At 45.2% G+C, this 21,177-nt stretch overlaps 1 protein-coding gene across 1 annotated transcript; it reads right to left on the bottom strand.

The window, feature by feature from the left end:
- Window positions 1-1,887: 1,887 nt before the first annotated feature.
- LOC135806887 (protein cbp-1-like) lies at window positions 1,888-9,273 on the bottom strand. The gene is made up of 6 exons (XM_065321053.1): window positions 9,092-9,273; window positions 6,262-6,541; window positions 5,449-5,586; window positions 4,278-4,403; window positions 2,165-2,453; window positions 1,888-1,895 (listed from the first exon to the last, which is right to left on the bottom strand). The coding sequence occupies exons 1-6, from the start codon at window positions 9,271-9,273 to the stop codon at window positions 1,888-1,890; spliced, it is 1,023 nt and encodes a 340-aa protein (XP_065177125.1).
- Window positions 9,274-21,177: the final 11,904 nt, after the last annotated feature.

Below are 21,177 nucleotides of genomic sequence, written 5' to 3'. Positions count from 1 at the left end.
CGTCCACAGTGAAAAATCCAAAACGGGTAGTCGTGTCATCAAACAGGCACAGTTCTTGACCAGTACACGCGGTCACGTTTTGGAGAAATTTGAAGATTCGCACATACAAGGTCGCTTGGAAACAGACTGTGGGAGATACACCCTTTTATACAAAAAAGTGGCCCACTCCCTACCACGTCTACGTTTCCCGTTTCTTCTGCTCCCGCTTTCACTCCATACATGGATCATCATGACAACCGACCAAAACCTTATGTGGATGTAGACACAGCGCTTTGTACCGTAGTGTGATGACAGCGTAACAGCTGGGGCATAAACTAAGATACTAGTAGAAGGTTCAACAAGAAATGGTTTCAATAAAAGAGTAACACCCGAAGGCAATAATTTTACAAACTAATACCATTATGAACTTAGAAGTTGCGACTTTGGCGGTACTAGTCATGAAGTTGGTTGTTCCAACGAGGAGCACAAACGTCTTGCCGAACTTGACACACTGTGTATTGAGCAGGCAGTGGTGCTTTCTTTCAGGTTTGCCAAGCGGAAGGTGCTACGTGCTCCTCGTGTGCTCCGGATGGCAATCGTGAGTCAGTCAAGTGTCAAGTTCGGCAAGAAGCGTGTGCTCCTCGTTGGAGCAGCCAACTTTAGTACCATTATGACACACCAATATACTCTACAAAAATAAGTCACTTTTAAACATCGAATGTTACGTGCGGAAATTCAGTTTAATATTCAGATACAAGGGCATACGTTTTCGATAGCCACCTCGCATAATCAAAGGACGACAGAGAGAGTGTCATAATTTGCAATCACCTGTGTCCCACAGATGAAGCTGTATATTCTGATATGCTTACAGTGTGTACGTCGCAAACTTTCCTCACCCAATGCCAGGCTTGCACTGTAAATAGAGAAAGTATTGCGACAACCTAAACTGTAGGACTGAAACGAACACAATTTCTCAGCAATCGAACGTTCTTGACTCTAACGAAAGAACCAACGAACAAATGTTCTTGATTGATAATTCATGCAAATCGTCAGAGTTCGGACAAGGGCATGAATACCCGCCACATGATACAGGCAAAAAAGTATGCTTCAGGCGGGAAACCAACGCCATTGACATGAAAACCTTCAGCGACCTTGCTTCGCTTCTCAAAGTTGCGGTTAACTTTGGCCAATTGGCACCAAGGGGCGGAATCAGCGAAATAAAATTGCCAGCGAAAATGAGTTGATTTAGAGCACTTACGCGAAACTTGATAACAACTTTTCGAGCAACTGCACTGTCCAGCATTGTCTTGTACCACGGTATTAGAAGCTGTTGTGTGAGTATCCTTTGCCCAGGTGGATCACAGTTGAAAATATAGTCTTGGTTTTTCCCAGGAGGGCATGCCCAAAGGTTAACAGCGACAAAGCCTCGCTTTGCTACATAGTCCTTATAGGCGATAAGCAGCTCATAATACACTTGAGTACGCAACTGCTTTGGCCGGAAGAAATGGACACTGTCCAGATACGAAAGGTATAAACGCCTACAATGAAAATACGCAAAGAACAGAGAGCAAGAAAACACCCAGTACACAATTTACCGCCATGGGCATGTGCCTACTCAGTCTGGCGACACTGGGCAACAAACGAGTTCAACCGCCGCCTGTCACTGTATGATGCACGGCATCCTCTGAAACACGCGACGGCCCATCTAAGCAAACAAAATGATAACCTTGTCCTCAACAAGCCCATCTCCACTGAGTAGTACAGACTGCTGTTCCGCTCCACGAACAGCGAGGCTAAGGATTTTAGTAAAACCGGTACCTTCATTGGCTTCAAAGCTTTAATCACCGCCGACCATGTTGCTCCATCGGGTGATAATGGCCGCGTTCCTGATGGCACTCAGCACACAGGTCATAATCCTAGCATATGGAGGGACAAACACGTACAAAACACAAACACGTACAAAACAGCAATCAGATGCAGAATGGAGGCAGATCTGGACACTACTGGTGAGTGAAGAACCTGCAATCTGCAGGTGTTGCATGTTGTACAGAAGAAGCTACAGTCATGTGGATTAAAAATTCTATCGGGTACCTCCAGTCTTCTCTAGAAGAACTAAGAGAACTTGAGACAAGAAATACCAACAAAAATCTGGAAAACATACAGTGGCCAATAGGAATATGCAAACTTACGTCACACACTGGGCAATGGAAACGACTTCCAATAATTTCAGCCATGCAGGTATTGCAGCGGTAGCCGATTACATTGCACTGGCTTTGCAGCTCGATGAGCATGCACAGTGTAGCGTACTGCGCGTGCCGCAAAGTTGTAAACTCGAGATGATTCTTACGAAAGTACGCAAGAATTGAATCCCGACTCTCCATCACATTGCTGCTTTGCTGCTCGGCCACATCCTCCTGCATGGGTTTAAGGTTGGCAACCTTTTCTGAAGAAATCAGCGTGATGGTGAAGAATGCCTGGCCAAAAGGAACAAGAATAAAGCTAATGTAAGGAAATTTTGGCAGCAACGAATACAAGAAATCAGCGTAGGCGATAATACCAGCAACACCCAAGGAGCTAGTAAGGCCGTCATCACACTTCGTTCTCTGGCTTCCCCTTACGTCTGCGTCCACAGTGAAAAATCCAAAACGGGTAGTCGTGTCATCAAACAGGCACAGTTCTTGACCAGTACACGCGGTCACGTTTTTGAGAAATTTGAAGATTCGCACGTACAAGGTCGCTTGGAAACAGACTGCGGGAGATACACCCTTTTATACAAAAAAGTTGCCCACTCCCTACCACGTCTACGTTTCCCGTTTCTTCTGCTCCCGCTTTCACTTCGTACATGGATCATCATGACAACCGACCAAATCCTTATGTGGATGTAGACACAGCGCTTTGTACCGTAGTGTGATGACAGCGTAACAGCTGGGGCATAAACTAAGATACTAGTAGAAGGTTCAACAAGAAATGGTTTCAATAAAAGAGTAACACCCGAAGGCAATAATTTTACAAACTAATACCATTATGAACTTAGAAGTTGCGACTTTGGCGGTACTAGTCATGAAGTTGGTTGCTCCAACGAGGAGCACAAACTTCTAGTCGAACTTGACACACTGTGTATTGAGCAGGCAGTGGTGCTTTCTTTCAGGTTTGCCGAGCGGAAGGTGCTACGTGCTCCTCGTGTGCTCCGGATGGCAATCGTGAGTCAGTCAAGTGTCAAGTTCGGCAAGAAGCGTGTGCTCCTCGTTGGAGCAGTCAACTTTAGTACCATTATGACACACCAATATACTCTACAAAAATAAGTCACTTTTAAAATTCGAATGTTACGTGCGGAAACTCATTTTATTATTCAGATACAAGGGCATACGTTTTCGATAGCCACCTCGCATAATCAAAGGACGACAGAGAGAGTGTCATAATTTGCAATCACCTGTGTCCCACAGATGAAGCTGTATATTCTGATATGCTTACAGTGTGTACGTCGCAAACTTTCCTCACCCAATGCCAGGCTTGCACTGTAAATAGAGAGAGTATTGCGACAACCTAAACTGTAGGACTGAAACGAACACAATTTCTCAGCAATCGAACGTTCTTGACTCTAACGAAAGAACCAACGAACAAATGTTCTTGATTGACAATTCATGCAAATCGTCAGAGTTCTGACAAGGGCATGAATACCCCGCCACATGATACAGGCAAAAAAGTATGCTTCAGGGAGGAAACCAACGCCATTGACATAGAAACCTTCAGCGACCTTGCTTCGCTCTCCGTTGAGAGCAACATCGCCCCAGAAACGCTGTCAGATGGCTCCGTAAGGTTGCACGCTGATTGTAATAAAACATTTGTGTCGAGCATATTGGGAAAAAAATTTCAGTTCTAATATTCGTTACCTCACAAATGTTCATTCTGCAAAGCTAAATTAACGAATATTTGAATAGTCGAGATTTCAGCCCTATACTAAAGCATGTCTCATGCACGGCTTTCCCTTCCCAACGGTGCATGATTCTCCCCCAATTGCGAATTTCGACCAAATTATTGATTACGAAATTTCCCATGTGGGCCATTTTGTGGGTAAAATGGCTAAATAAGGCTTTTGAGAAGAATATCATAACTTGTCATCTTGATTTTGATTGTGAAGGGCTGCACTAAAACTGATTTCTTGCTCATGATATTCAACTCCGAAGAAACAATCAAGTTAGAAACAAATCTAAAACATGCATTTGCAATCAAACCAGTCGTTGCACTCCACGAGACACAGGTATACGCAATGCAAAGAAAGAATGAAACCATGGTCCTACACTTTTATCCTTCTCAAGCCGGGTCAGGACACGCGCAGCGAAATCTTTTCTCTTCCGTGCCGGTGCCGGCTTGCTCTTCTTCTTTCGGCCGTACTGAGGCTGGGAGCATCCCTTCTTGCCATTCTTCTGCTTGACATCATAGCAATACAGGCACACAACAACAGACCACGGTCATCATAGCAATACAGGCACACAACAACATACCGCGGTCATCATACCCCTCATACACCTAGCCAATAAAAAAAATCATCCACATGGATCACTGCATTCTCAATCAAATGTTGTCTAGTTTTCTTTTCTTTTCCTTTTCACTTATCCCGTTATCAGCCCTCTTAAGAGTTGTGTATATCACTGTTGAGGCATCCGATGGTAAGAAAAATAAATACTACTACTAGTCGTTGACAAGTGACGGGTCTACGGCTTCAGGAAGGCATTGGCTAATGAAATATAGCTCTCACTACTTGGCGGGGGATTGGCAGACGCCAAGCCTTAAGCTAGCGTATGGTTTGTCTTATTCCCACACCGAGGACACCTAAGGTATCTTCCCAGTTCCAGAGCAGCGTAGAGCCCCTTGCTATGTTATTTACGAGGTAATATTTCAATGGCAAGTATATCAGAATCACTACTGTATCCTTAATGTAAGGATTGACCCTCAGGCAGCCTCCTCCTAATCTAGTCCGAACCTTTAAGATTTGATCAAGATGAAAGAACGTTGAGTAATAATACAAAGAAGTGGGAGTGCAGAGCAGTGCAATTTGAGGAATGGCTGTCATCACATTGTTGTTTTGCATAACTTAAGAAACGGATTTTTTAGTAACAAATTCGGCGATAATTATATGAAAGTTCGTTGCTCTCAATGTTCGAGCTTGCATCTTTCCCACTTTTCTGTAAAAACATAATGAGTCCGCTGAATGGAAAAGTGGGAAAGGTGCAAGTTCGAACATTGAGAGCAACGAACTTTCTTATAACTATCGCCGAATTTGTCACCTTCATCCCATGCACTCCATCATCTCAGCGGCATTGAAAAAAGACAAATTGCCAACAACCATAAGACGAACAGCGGCTGGTACCCAAATGCCATCCAACCAGTGATAAAATGTTTGAGATGGAGTTGAATTCGAGAGAGAGATGTAAACCATCAGTCCTGCTCTACACAGAAGATAATGCATACCTCGGCCTCAGCTGCGATCTTCTCCGCTTTTTCCTCCTGGGCGATCTTCTCACACACTTTAGGCCAGGAATCACCCTCAAAGTATGGCATACCGGTCGGTACGCTGACTTGATCTTGAAGTGTAGACTGGTGAATATCCTGAAAGATCAAAAAAGTGAGAAAGGATAAACAACATTAGATTGCCAGTATAACAATAGGGATCAAACGGCTACTGTTTTCACCGGTTAACTGCTACGCTAACAGTCGATTTATCGGAGTACAACCTATAAGCTAGAGCAGTACGGCGTGTAGCTAGTTTGAACAGTATAGTACAATATCCTTGTTTGAAATGTACCGTGCGAAATTACTACTAATACATGCAAATGTCTGCATGCTCATTCACATAGATTCACAGACCAGAAGCATTAGAAAGATGTCATGAAGTTGATTCAAATTGTCATGAAATTTCAAATTGTAACGGAAGGTACTATGTAGTGTACATTTATACATGTGTGCGTTGGATACCCTTTCGTTACACTGGGATAATCTGTATGTACTCCCATGTTGTTTGATACCCTTTGGATGAGGTATCGGTGGCAGGTAACTACTCTTGCTACTCTGGAAATCAACAAATTTCGGCCGGTGAGAAACTTTGGCCGATTTAGAAAAGATCGTTTAATAGTTGTTGCCCTCACGTGCAGCCATGGCTGAATTATGCATCATTTGCCTCGATGACAAATTTTGGCCTGCGGTTAACTTTGGCCAATTGGCACCAAGCGGCGGAATCAGCGAAATAAAATTGCCAGCGAAAATGAGTTGATTTAGAGCACTTACGCGAAACTTGATAACAACTTTTCGAGCAACTGCAATGTCCAGCATTGTCTTGTACCACGGTATTAGAAGCTGTTGTGTGAGTATCCTTTGCCCAGGTGGATGACAGTTGAAAATATAGTCTTGGTTTTTCCCAGGAGGGCATGCCCAAAGGTTAACAGCGACAAAGCCTCGCTTTGCTACATAGTCCTTATAGGCGATAAGCAGCTCATAATACACTTGAGTACGCAACTGCTTTGGCCGGAAGAAATGGACACTGTCCAGATACGAAAGGTATAAACGCCTATAATGAAAATACGCAAAGAACAGAGAGCAAGAAAACACCCAGTACACAATTTACCGCCATGGGCATGTGCCTACTCAGTCTGGCGACACTGGGCAACAAACGAGTTCAACCGCCGCCTGTCACTGTATGATGCACGGCATCCTCTGAAACACGCGACGGCCCATCTAAGCAAACAAAATGATAACCTTGTCCTCAACAAGCCCATCTCCACTGAGTAGTACAGACTGCTGTTCCGCTCCACGAACAGCGAGGCTGAGGCTAAGGAGCGAGTTCAACCCTCGGCAATGCTGGCGTGTAGTGCAAGAACTCGTGCTGCACTTTTGGCGGAGATGGATGCAGGAAGTCGTGCCAGAGCTGAACCGGCGACTCAAGTGGAGGACGGCCGAGACAGACCTCAAGGTCGACGACATCGTTCTAGTGACATCCCAAGACAACCCACGGGGCACTTGGCCAATGGGTCGCGTCACCGAAGTGCACCCTGGTCCAGACGGACACGTGCGAGTTGTGAAGGTCAAGGTGGGCGACAAGACCTACACCCGCCCAATCGTGCGTCTTTGTAAGCTGTTCTGTGAGTAGCTCCTTGTTTGCCTATTTCAGAACAATAATCAATTTCGAATTGTTTGGTCACTGTGAATTTCGGCACAGTGAGAAGGGAGAAAAATGTTTAGAAGAGTATCTCTTTGTCGTTGTTACTATAATCGAGTGGCACATTCGCACTACAATTCTACGAGTGCTAGTTTGAAAATACGTTACGAATTTGAGCAATTGTTACGTTGTACAGCAGGTACGAACAATAATATATTTACATACTCACCGGTTTTCGTTTCGGAGTCCCGCGCTATGACTCAGCTAATTTCTATTTCGTTTGACTTGTATTGTCTGACTAGGGGCGCTGTCACCCCGTCGGGTGCAAGCACCCTTGGACAGAAGCACTTCACTTCACGACAAGTGTTCATTTTCGTTTTCCTCTTCTGCTTCTGTTGCACAGTTTGAACTAACTTTGAATGTGTGCTTTTTTCGTACTCTGCTCTCGATCGAACCATGCGCGGATCGATCTCCATGCATAATTATTTATCTCCCGTTGCCATGACTGGCATAAGTACAGCGTTGCGTACTCACTCGCTGCTTGGCACGCTTGCAGCGCGTCTTTCTTCTGTTGCAACCCAGTGCCTGCGTGCACGGTACGGGATTTGCGATGCCACATCAGCGTTGGTGTGTCGTTGTGCTTCGTTGTTGTTTTGTTCTTTGCTGAGTGTGGTCGTTAAAACTGAGCAAGAACGGGTCGTTGACAAGGCGTGGTTTCGATGTGCATGCCCTCCTGTCAACTCCAAACTACCTCCCTCTCACTCTCACTCTCTCTCTCTCTCTCTCTCTCTCTCACCTTCTCTTGTCTTTATCGCACTAAATCACCCCCTTCTTTTAGGCTATGGTGCGCAAGCTCACGTTAACGCCGAGACCATAGGTCGGTGTTGTGGGCTTGCCTCACCAGCACAGGCTTGCTTTGCAGCCCCTACTCTCCCTGCTGTTTTGTCATTGTATTCTCTGTTGTCTTCTCCCCTTCTGACGAGTAGGTTGTGTACTTAGTAAAAAAATTAAAAAATACAATATATACAGTCAGAAAGTGCAACAACTAGGCACAAAACTGACAGAGTACTGAGACATTCGACGTCCTGACACCTAGCTTCAACACATCTCCGTAGCGCTAACCGACAGCCTTCAGACTTGGAAGGTTCAAGGTTATGGAAAGACCAAAGAGGGGAAGGCAAGCGCAACGAAAACGAGCACAAGCTACAGTCCCAACGGAACAAAGAATGTCGATTGTCACTGGACGATGACGAGACCAGTAGGCGATTTGACAAAGCGGTCTAACTACAATTCGAAGCAGCAAAGCAGCACACCACCCAACTTGGGTGGGTCAAAAATAACAAAGATAAGTTAAGAAGGGGGAAGCTTTGCGAGAACGTCATCGTCCAGTGACAATCGACATTCTTTGTTCCGTTGGGACTGTAGCTTGTGCTAGTTTTCGTTGCGCTTGCCTTCCCCTCTTTGGTCTTTCCATAACCTTGAACCTTCCAAGTTGGAAGGCTGTCGGTTAGCGCTTCGGAGATGTGTTGAAGCTAGGTGTCAGGACGTCGAATGTCTCAGTACTCTGTCAGTTTTGTGCCTAGTTGCTGCACCTTCTGACTGTATATAGTATCTAGTTACAGTGGTGGAGAGTTACTCTTAACTCGTTTCCATATGTCCTTTTCCTTTCTACATTTATTATTGGCTCAATACCCGAGTTTCGTATTGGTTTCGTAAGTCGTCAACTGTGGTTCAAAACGGTAGAATATCTTTGACCGCCTGCCGCCATTGTAGATCATGAGCACGCAGACCTTATCTTGCTGCTCCATTTCTTTCAACTTTCAGTGCATCCTCATGCTTGAAATAACCACATTAAGCGAAGATACCATCCATGATGCGCGCCAGCCACGACAGGGTGCCTTCGTGCATCTGGGCCACAGTGCATTTAACCGGCACATACTGACGATGTCGGGGCTTCCATACTCTACAGTGACTCCTTCACCTGATTCATATACTTCTGTGTTGGTAGAAGACTGCAGACCACCCTCAATGGGTGCTCCGCCGTCAACACCCAACATACATTCATGCCGCATTTCCTGCATTTGCACTTTGCCATAGTGAATCTCTACCAGCACTTCTGAGGTAGCAAGCTGAGTTTCATACATAGATCTACTGAATAGGTAATTATTTACCTGTATGCCATAAGCATCAGCAGCTTCGGACTTGAACTTGAATCATCTTTCATGATAGTTGAGTGAAAGACACCTTTTGTCAAAATTGCAGTTTCTGACCTTCACCTTTTTGGCTAATCTCTTCTTCAGCCCTGCTACTTTGACGGTGTGACAGACTCATTGCTGGCATCGGTGACCAGCCTAGGGTTTCGACCTGCCGTAGAATATGCTCGCTGGCTCTTGGACGTCCTTCAAGCATCCATTGAGGGATATTTTACCTCATTGACCACAAATTCACGAATTTCGATCCATGATTGATATCTCACAAGGCCGTGGAAGAAGACAATTCCGCTAAACGCTGCTGATGCTTACAAACGACAATAATAATGGCAAATCACTTGTCTGTCGAACTAACAAAAACACTTCATGGGAAGAATTCAATCGCCCTCAACAATGATATTTTACTCGATTTCTAAAATAATACAAGTATGCCATGTAATTTTTTTACAAATCACCTCGTACTGTCATAAATTCAATACGTAGATCACTGACCCTACACTGGGATAATCTGTATGTACTCCCATGTTGTTTGATACCCTTTGGATGAGGTATCGGTGGCACATAGCTAATCTTGCTACTCTGGAAATCAACAAATTTTGGCCGGTGAGAAACTTTGGCTGATTTAGAAAAGATCGTTTAATAGTTGTTGTCCTCACGTGCAGCCATGGCTGAATTATGCATCATTTGCCTCGATGACAAAATTGGGCCTGCGGTTAACATTGGCCAATCGGCACCAAGCGGCGAAATCAGCGAAAATGAGTTGATTTAGAGCACTTACCCGAAACTCGATAACAACTTTTCGAGCAACTGCACTGTCCAGCATTGTCTTGTACCACTGTATTAGAAGCTCTTGTCTGACATCCTTTGCCCAGGTGGACGACAGTTGAATATAGTCTTGGTTTTCCCAGGAGGGCATGCCCAAAGGTTAACAGCGACAAAGCCTCGCTTTGCTATATAGTCCGTATACACCCAACATACATTCATGCCGCATTTCCTGCATTTGCACTTTGCCATCGTGAATCTCTACCAGTACTTCTGAGTACTTCTTTCTTGTTTTGAATTGTACGTTGAACTCATTGGATTTCTTTGTATTCTGTATCTCGTTATCGTTATATTTCCCTCTAGCCCTCTCGCTTAGGATGAGCTTTCTTTTTTATGGCAGCTTAAGCGAAGGCTATATACCTGCTTTATGCGGGTTGATGCCAACGCGAACAAGCAAAATAATAATAATAACTTCTGAGGTAGCAAGCTGAGTTTCATACATAACGTTAGATCTACTGAATAGGTAATTATTTACCTGTATGCCATAAGCATCAGCAGCTTCGGACTTGGATTTGAATCATCTTTCATGATAGTTAATTGAGAGACACCTTTTGTCAAAAATTGCAGTTTCTGACCTTCACCTTTTTGGCTAATCTCTTCTTCAGCCCTGCTACTTTGACGGTGTGACAGACTCATTGCTGGCATCGGTGACCAGCCTAGGGTTTCAACCTGCCGTAGAATATGCTCGCTGGCTCTTGGACGTCCTTCAAGCATCCATTGAGGGATATTTTACCTCATATGAATTTACAAATTCGATTTTTCAGCGAATTTTTGGGTAGTCTGCCACCTTAAGGGGGTTCGCGACGGTTAGCGCCATGTTGGATTGTGTTTTGGATTGTGTTTTGTTGCCCGTAAAAGAGGCTTTTGGATCATCAAAATCATCATCATTATGCAAGCCTGCGGACCAGTTCAGGCCTGCACGGGCATCCCGGCTGGGGTGGAGGCTATGGTGCACTCAATGACGGCTGCCTTTGCTTCGGAAAAGGCTGAGGCAGTGTTGCTAGTCGATGCTCGCAATGCCTTCAATAGCTTGAATCGCCACGCTGCATTGCACAATATTGCTCGAGTATGCCCCCCGCTAGCACAAATAACATTGAATACTTACCAAGACCCTGCATCCCTCTTTGTGCGTGGTGGCCAGTCTTTATTGTCACAGGAGGGCACAACCCAGGGTGACCCTCTTGCGATGGCCATTTATGCCACGGCTCTCACCCCTCTCGTCAAGTCAGTCGGAACCAATGTTGCAGATGTGTGCCAGGGATGGTTTGCAGATGACTCGGCAGCTGCCGGAGGGCTCTCCCCATTGCGAAAGTGGTACAACCTCCTTAAGGAAGAGGGCCAAAAATACGGCTACAACATCAACGAAACAAAAACGCAACTACTCGTCAAGCCTGGCTTTGAGTCCTTGGCTGCCGAGACTTTTGGTGACACAACTATCCACGTCAAGTCTCGTGGCGTTCAGTATCTGGGCGCTGCTATCGGGACTGAGGCATTCCTCGGAGAATTCAAAGAGACAAAAGTAGAAGAGTGGGCGAAACATACAGAGATTTTAGCAAATTATGCCGCATCAGAGCCGCATGCAGCATACTCTGCGTTGACCCATGGCTTAGTCAACAGATGGAACTATGTGTTTCGAACTATGGCTGTTTCTGCGGAGGACTTGGCGCCGTTGGAGCGGGAGCTTCACTCCTCACTTCTACCGGAGCTCGTGGGACAACCGAGCGTGCCTCTGAAAGACATTGATATTCTAAAGCTCCCGACACGGGATGGTGGGATGGCCCTTCCGGACCTCACGACTCGACCACGGTTTGAGCACCAGGGCTCCAAGCAAGTGTCCGGACCTATGGTGAAGGAGGTTCTGGGCGATTTCGCTAAGGATAGCGATCCAATTTCTCTCGCTGGAGATGTGCCGGCTTCTGCAGATACTGCTGACCGTGGTGGAGCGTCTCCCACTCCCACGATGACGGCAACGGAGGTGCAGCCGCGGGAGGTCGCTGGCAACTCAAACCCTGGACCGGATGTGGCTGCTGATGTTGCTGGTGCTGGTACCCCCTTTCAGAGGATGATCGATGAAATGCGTCACAAAAAGCGTGTCGTCCACACCGAAAACCGGGAGCGCGCAAAGGCAGCCAGGAACAAAATAGTGGACACGAGCGATGAGATGACGAAGCGACGAATAGAAGAACACACGGAGAAAGGATCATCCTCATGGCTGAGCGTGCTGCCCCTGGCGGAGCATGGCTTTCGTCTCACCAAGCGTGACTTCCGGGATGCTCTGGCATTGAGATATGCATGGCCGCTAGCCAATACACCAGCAACCTGTGTGTGTGGTGAGCTGTTCTCAGTTGAGCATCAGCCATGTTGCGCCAGGGGCGGCTTCCCGACACTTCGTCATAACGAGATACGTGACCTGCTGGCGAGGGAATTGACTGAAGTCTGCACTGCCGTTTCGACAGAACCAGCGCTGCAACCTCTTTCTGGTGAGAGGTTTCCTCTTCGGTCAACGAACCGCCGAGAGGATGCGCGCCTGGACATAGCCGCTCGAGGGTTTTGGACCCGTGGGGAGGAAGCTTTTTTTGATGTAAGGGTATTTTGCCCAGATGCTCCTTCCTACGGGTCCAGAACCCTTCCTGCATTGTACCAGCAGCACGAGCGGCGTAAGTGGAACGAATATGGGCCAAGAGTCACAAATGTAGAAAGAGCCGCTTTCACACCTCTCGTGTTCTCTGTGCATGGTGGTTGTGGGAGGCTGTGCAATGTGTTCCTCAAGAGACTGTGCCAGATGCAGGCCGAGTCATCGGGATCTCACTATTCCCAGGTCATTGGTTTACTCCGCTGTCGGCTGTCTTTTGCTTTGCTGCGTGCTGCTGTGTTGTGCATACGTGGGGCTCGGTCACGGTACCACCATCCGGCGAGATGTTTTCATGATGTCTCGATTGCCGTGGCCGAGTCAGGTCTAGTTTGTTAAGTATCGTGCTGTGTCCTGACTGTGCATGTGGGATTGGTATGGCGCTTACCCTTTTGTTGCTGTTTTGTTGCTTTCATGCCTTTAAGCATGTAATTGTGTTCAATTGTTGTATTTCATGGAAAAACGATCTTTGCGTTGGATTCATTTAAACTATTATTTGTGTAGGGTTCCACTCCTTCATCTTGGGAAATTGTGTTTTGTTTGCCCAAAGAAGTGGCTTCATCATCATCAAAAAAAAATCATCATCATCATAATCATCATACATCTCAATCTTCGGGAGGTAGCTATTCGTCGTTGATGGGTTATTATCGTTGTCGGGTGTCTTTCGCGCTGCTATGTTCCGCTGTTTTGTGTGTCAGGGGTGCTCGGTCGGCCCGTCACCGTCCAGTTCACATGCTTCGTGAGTTGGCGATGGTGGAGGGTCGGGTTCCCCTGCAGTGATTGGTGCTGCACCGAGCTAGTTTGGTGTGAAAGTGTAACTATTGTTATTATTCTTATATTTACATCAAGTATTACTAAATAATTGAGAGGCTTTGAATCGTTTTTATCAAAATCAAAATATTTGCCGGGTTGGAAGGTGGGATCAAAAAATCATCATCATCATCATCATTTTTTGATGTAAGGGTGTTTAATCCTGACGCTTCTTCCTACGCGTCCCGAAGCCTGGACGCGCTCTTCCGGCAACATGAGGGCGCTACGAGACTGCAATATCAGGAGAGAGTAGTCAATGTTGAGCGTGGTGCCTTTGCACCTCTTGTGTTTTCCGTGAATGGGGCTGCTGCGCCGGCATCCACGGCCTTCCTCAGGCGCCTTTGCCTCCTTACATCTCAATATTCGGGAGGTAGCTATTCGTCGTTGATGGGTTATTATCGTTGTCGGGTGTCTTTCGCGCTGCTACGTTCCGCTGTGTTGTGTGTCAGGGGTGCTCGATCGGCCCGTCACCGTCCAGTTCACATGCTTCGTGAGTTGGCGATGGTGGAGGGTCGGGTTCCCCTGCAGTGATTGGTGCTGCACCGAGCTAGTTTGGTGTGAAAGTGTAACTATTGTTCTTATTCTTATATATACATCAAGTATTACTAAATAATTGAGAGGCTTTGAATCGTTTTTATCAAAATCAAAATATTTGCCGGGTTGGAAGGTGGGATCAAAAAAAAAAATCATCATCATCATCATTGCTGAGCATGGTTTTTAATTATCCAAGGGAGACTTTCGCGATACCATTGCGTTACGCTATGACTGGCCGCTGCGTGACACCCCTGCTGTATGTGCTTGCGGGGCGGGTTTTTCCACGAGCCATGCTTTGAATTGTGTTTTTGGTGGATTCTCAACTCTTCGACACAATGAACTACGAGATCTGTTCGCTGTTGCCTTGACCGAGGTTTGCTCCAGTGTGTCTGTGGAGCCACCTCTCGCCCCTGTCGAGGGTGAGGTTTTTCAGGCCAGGTCGGCGAACACCTCTGTCGAGGCTCGCCTTGATGTGAGCGCTCGAGGCTTCTGGACGCGTGGGCAAGATGCATTTTTTGATGTAATGGTGATTAATCCTGACGCTTCTTCCTATGCGTCCAGAAGCCTGGACGCGCTCTTCCGGCAACATGAGGGCGCTAAGAGACGTCAATATCAGGAGAGAGTAGTCAATGTTGAGCGTGGTGCCTTTGCACCTCTGGTGTTTTCCGTGAATGGGGCTGCTGCGCCGGCATCCACGGCCTTCCTCAGGCGCCTTTGCCACCTTACATCTCAATCTTCGGGAGGTAGCTATTCGTCGTTGATGGGTTATTATCGTTGTCGGGTGTCTTTCGCGCTGCTACGTTCCGCTGTGTTGTGTTTCAGGGGTGCTCGATTGGCCCGTCACCGTCCAGTTCACATGCTTCGTAAGTTGGCGATGGTGGAGGGTCAGGTTCCCCTGCAGTGATTGGTGCTGCACCGAGCTAGTTTGGTGTGAAAGTGTAACTATTGTTATTATTCTTATATTTACATCAAGTATTACTAAATAATTGAGAGGCTTTGAATCGTTTTTTATCAAAATCAGAATATTTGCTGGGTTGGAAGGTGGGAATCATCATAACATTCATCATAGAACAGCCTCTTGTACGGGCAAGCAAAAACGCAATACCGGTACATCAAAATTCAATTAGAATGAAAGGAGAGGAAAATGAACACAAAGTGCATCATCATCATCATCATCATCGAGCTTATTTTGTGTGAAAGTATATATTAATTTTTACAAAGAGAAAGACCAAGGAACTAAAAGTTACGCTATACTGTCCACTAACACCACCAGTTACTAAACAATCAGCTCATGCGATAACATTGCACGACACTGACCGACGGTACTGACGTTCTACAACTAACTGGCTAACAGCTCTTGCACATCTTGGAAGGGCACTCCAACAGCCTTCCAACTTGGAAGGTTCTAAGTTATAGAAATAACATAAGGAGGGGAAGGTGAGCGCAACCAAGATAAGTAAGAGCTGAAAGGCTCAGCTGTGAAGGACGTTGGCGGATGTTCATGCATGTCGATGACGACACTGGCAAGACCATTGGACAATACGGTCAAACCACGATTCAGGAACGCAAAGCCACATTCCACACAAATTGTGTGGCTCAAAAGATGCGAAGATCAATAAAAGGGGAAGCTATGCGAACAAGAATCATCAAAAACCGAACGCCTCTGTAAAACAGCACTGTACTTCGACTACGACAATTTAGATGGACAATAAGCAGCGGTAACAAGCAGCAGTTTCACACGAAGATCGTTTCGCCGTATAGATAAAGACGGCTCATCAGGTGTGCAGGAATGGACTCAGATGGAGAGCCAAGGTTTAATTTATACAAAGAGAAAGACCAAGGAACTACAAGTTACGCTATACTGTCCACTAACACCACCAGTTACTAAACAATCAGCTCATACGATAACATTGCACGCCACTGACCGACGGTACTCACGTTCTACAACTAACTGGCTAACAGCTCTAGCACATCTGGGATGCGCACTCCAACAGCCTTCCAACTGGGAAGGTTCTAAGTTATAGAAATAACATAAGGAGGGGAAGGTGAGCGCAACCAAGATAAGCACGAGCTGAAAGTCTCAGCTGTGAAGGACGTTGGCGGATTTTCTAGGTTCTAGGTGTAATGTACTGCTGTTATTTGTTATCACTTTGTCCTTCCTTCCTTCTTTAACTTCTTTGTTCATTTTTCAGTTGCAAATTTAGTGTTAGTACACGCATTCGTTATTGCTCTCGCTTTCATTGTTAAAAGTCACACTTGTAAATTTCACTGCTGTTGTTCTTAGTGTTATTTCTCTAACTTAGGTTTTCTATAATAGTTCAATTTTTGTTTCAGTGTCCTTTAGTACAACGAACATTCCTGATGAGTGTTGTACGGAAACTTGTTCGAATCCTTATTTTCTCTGCACCATTTCTTCACATTTTCATCGTTTTATTGCACATTGTCTCTACAGTTTTCCATTACATGAATAAAGTGTACACAAATGTCGATCCAGCTTGTATTACTGATTGCGCTTATATGTATACTTCAAGTATTACAAAATCACTGAGTGGCTTTGAGTGGTTTTTATCAAAATCATCATCATCATAAAAAATCATCGTGTATAATTATCATGTATAAAAAGACTCTTGTACGGGCAAGTCAACATGCATATCATCAAACTTAAGTGATTGCGGAAATCAACTCAAAATAAATAATTGGACACAAAGCAATAATTATAACATTGATATTATTGTTTCACTGGCTTCAAAGCTTTAATCACCGCCGACCATGTTGCTCCATCAGGTGATCATGGCCGCGTTCCTGATGGCACTTAGCACAAGGTAAAAATCCTAGCATAAGGAGGCACAAACACGTACAAGACAAGAAACACGTACAAAACAGCAATCAGATACAGAATAGAGGCAGATCTGAACGCTACTGGCGAGTAAAGAACCTGCATTCTGCAAGTGTTGCATGTTGAACAGACGAAGCTACAGTCATGTGAATTAAAAATTCTATCGTTTGCCTCCATTTATAGTCTACTCTAAAAGAACTAAGAGAACTTGAGACCAGAAATACGAACAAAAATCTGGAAACACGCAGTGGCCAATAGGAATATGCAAACTCACCTTACACTCTGGGCAATGGAAACGACTTCCAATAATTTCAGCCATGCATGTATTGCAGCGGTAGCCGATTACATTTTCATTGCACTGGCTTTGCAGCTCGATGAGCATGCACAGTGTAGCGTACTGCGCGTGCCGCAAAGTTGAAAACTCAAGATGGTTCGTACGACAGTAGGCAAGAAATGAATCCCGACACTCCATCATATTGCCGCTTTGCAGCTCGTCCACATCCTCCTCCATGAGCTCAAAGTCTGCAACCTTTTCTGAAGAAATCAGCGTGATGGTGAAGAATGCCTGGCCAAAAGGAACAAGAATAAAGGTAATGTAAGGAAATTTTGCCAGCAACGAATACAAGAAATCAGCGTAGGCGATAATACCAGCAACACCCAAGGAGCTATTAATCTAGAAGAACTAAGAGAACTTGAGACAAAAAATACAAACAAAATCTGGAAACACACAGTGGCCAATATGAATATGGAAACTTACGTCACACACTGGGCAATGGAAACGACTTCCAATAATTTCCGCTATGCAGGTATTGCAGCGGTAGACGATTACATTGCACTGGCTTTGCAGCTCGATGAGCATGCACAGTGTAGCGTACTGCGCGTGCCGCAAAGTTGTAAACTCGAGATGATTCTTACGAAAGTACGCAAGAATTGAATCCCGACTCTCCATCACATTGCTGCTTTGCTGCTCGGCCACATCCTCCTGCATGGGTTTAAGGTTGGCAACCTTTTCTGAAGAAATCAGCGTGATGGTGAAGAATGCCTGGCCAAAAGGAACAAGAATAAAGCTAATGTAAGGAAATTTTGGCAGCAACGAATACAAGGAATCAGCGTAGGCGATAATACCAGCAACACCCAAGGAGCTAGTAAGGCCGTCATCACACTTCGTTCTCTGGCTTCCCCTTACGTCTGCGTCCACAGTGAAAAATCCAAAACGGGTAGTCGTGTCATCAAACAGGCACAGTTCTTGACCAGTACACGCGGTCACGTTTTGGAGAAATTTGAAGATTCGCACGTACAAGGTGGCCTGGAAACAGACCGTGGGAGATACACCCTTTTATACAAAAAAGTGGCCCACTCCCTACCACGTCTACGTTTCCCGTTTCTTCTGCTCCCGCTTTCACTTCATACATGGATCATCATGACAACCGACCAAAACCTTATGTGGATGTAGACACAGCGCTTTGTACCGTAGTGTGATGACAGCGTTACAGCTGGGGCATAAACTAAGATACTAGTAGAAGGTTCAACAAGAAATGGTTTCAATAAAAGAGTAACACCCGAAGGCAATAATTTTACAAACTAATACCATTATGAACTTAGAAGTTGCGACTTTGGCGGTACTAGTCATGAAGTTGGTTGCTCCAACGAGGAGCACCAACTTCTTGTCGAACTTTACACACTGTGTATTGAGCAGGCAGTGGTGCTTTCTTTCAGGTTTGCCGAGCGGAAGGTGCTACGTGCTCCTCGTGTGCTCCGGATGGCAATCGTGAGTCAGTCAAGTGTCAAGTGCGGCAAGAAGCGTGTGCTCCTCGTTGGAGCAGCCAACTTTAGTACCATTATGACACACCAATATACTCTACAAAAATAAGTCACTTTTAAACATCGAATGTTACGAGCGGAAATTCATTTTAATATTCAGATACAAGGGCATACGTTTTCGATAGCCACCTCGCATAATCAAAGGACGACAGAGAGAGTGTCATAATTTGCAATCACCTGTGTCCCACAGATGGGGCTGTATATTCTGATATGCTTACAGTGTGTACGTCGCAAACTTTCCTCACCCAATGCCAGGCTTGCACTGTAAATAGAGAGAGTATTGCGACAACCTAAACTGTAGGACTGAAACGAACACAATTTCTCAGCAATCGAACGTTCTTGACTCTAACGAAAGAACCAACGAACAAATGTTCTTGATTGATAATTCATGCAAATCGTCAGAGTTCTGACAAGGGCATGAATACCCCGCCACATGATACAGGCAAAAAAGTATGCTTCAGGGAGGAAACCAACGCCATTGACATAAAAACCTTCAGCGACCTTGCTTCGCTCTCCGTTGAGAGCAACATCGCCCCGGAAACGCTGTCGGATGGCTCCGTAAGGTTGCACGCTGATTGTAATAAAACATTTGTGTCGAGAATATTGGGAAAAAAATTTCAGTTCTAACATTCGTTACCTCACAAATGTTCATTCTGCAAAGCTAAATTAACGAATATTTGAATAGTCGAGATTTCAGCCCTATACTAAAGCATGTTTCATGCACGGCTTTCCCTTCCCAACGGTGCATGACTCTCCCACAATTGCGAATTTCGACCAAATTATTGATAACGAAATTTCCCATGTGGGCCATTTTGTGGGTAAAATGGCTAAAAAAGGCTTTTGAGAAGAATATCATAACTTGTCATCTTGATTTTGATTGTGAAGGGCTGCACTAAAACTGATTTCTTGCTCATGATATTCAACTCCGAAGAAACAATCAAGTTAAAAAACAAATCTAAAACATGCATTTGCAATCAAACCAGTTGTCGCACTCCACGAGACACAGGTATACGCAATGCAAAGAAAGAATGAAACCATGGACCTACACTTTTATCCTTCTCTAGCCGGGTCAGGACACGCGCAGCGAAATCTTTTCTCTTCCGTGCCGGTGCCGGCTTGCTCTTCTTCTTTCGGCCGTACTGCGGCTGGGAGCATCCCTTCTTGCCATTCTTCTGCTTGACATCATAGCAATACAGGCAGACAACAACAGACCACGGTCATCATAGCAATACAGGCACACAACAACATACCACGGTCATCATACCCCTCACACACCTAGCCATTAAAAAAATCATCCACATGGATCACTGCATTCTCAATCAAATATTGTCTAGTTTTCTTTTCTTTTCCTTTTCACTTATCCCGTTATCAGCCCTCTTCAGAGTTGTGTATATCACTGTTGAGGCATCCGATGGTAAGAAAAATAAATACTACTACTAGTCGTTGACAAGTGACGGGTCTACGGCTTCAGGAAGGCATTGGCTAATGAAATAAAGCTCTCACTACTTGGCGGGGGATTGGCAGACGCCAAGCCTTAAGCTAGCGTATGGTTTGTCTTATTCCCACACCGAGGACACCTAAGGTATCTTCCCAGTTCCAGAGCAGCTTAGAGCCCCTTGCTATGTTATTGATGAGGTAATATTTCAATGGCAAGTATTTCAGAATCACTACTGTATCCTTAATGTAAGTATTGACCCTCAGGCAGCCTCCTCCTAATCTAGTCCTAACCTTTAAGATTTGATCAAGATGAAAGAACGTTGAGTAATAATACAAAGAAGTTGGAGTGCAGAGCAGTGCAAGTTGAGGAATGGCTGTCATCACATTGTTGTTTTGCATAACTTAAGAAACGGATTTTTTAGTAACAAATTTGGCGATAATTATATGAAAGTTCGTTGCTCTCAATGTTCGAGCTTGCATCTTTCCCACTTTTCTGTAAAAACATAATGAGTCCGCTGAATGGAAAAGTGGGAAAGGTGCAAGTTCGAACATTGAGAGCAACGAACTTTCTTATAACTATCGCCGAATTTGTCACCTTCATCCCATGCACTCCATCATCTCAGCGGCATTGAAAAAAGACAAATTGCCAACAACCATAAGACGAACAGCGGCTGGTACCCAAATGCCATCCAACGAGTGGTAAAATGTTTGAGATGGAGTTGAATTCGAGAGAGAGATGTAAACCATCAGTCCTGCTCTACACAGAAGATAATGCATACCTCGGCCTCAGCTGCGATCTTCTCCGCTTTTTCCTCCTGGGCGATCTTCTCACACACTTTAGGCCAGGAATCACCCTCAAAGTATGGGATACCGGTCGGTACGCTGACTTGATCTTGAAGTGTAGACTGGTGAATATCCTGAAAGATCAAAAAAGTGAGAAAGGATAAAC

The sequence above is a fragment of the Sycon ciliatum genome, chromosome 1, assembly GCF_964019385.1.
Source record: "Sycon ciliatum chromosome 1, ocSycCili1.1, whole genome shotgun sequence".
Taxonomy (NCBI): domain Eukaryota; kingdom Metazoa; phylum Porifera; class Calcarea; order Leucosolenida; family Sycettidae; genus Sycon; species Sycon ciliatum.
Note: the sequence above shows the minus strand (reverse complement) of the source record. Positions and strands in the feature narration are given on the sequence as shown.

Bases quoted from the DNA above. Each gene is read 5' to 3' on its own strand.
- LOC135806887 (XM_065321053.1), bottom strand. From the start codon at position 9,273: ATGTATGAAACTCAGCTTGCTACCTCAGAAGTGCTGGTAGAGATTCAC. The intron at 6,542-9,091 runs GTATGGAAGCCC...TTTTCATTATAG, and splicing joins GGTGAAGGAGTCACTGTAGA to GCGTTTATACCTTTCGTATC. The intron at 4,404-5,448 runs GTATGCATTATC...GATGTCAAGCAG, and splicing joins AGATCGCAGCTGAGGCCGAG to AAGAATGGCAAGAAGGGATG.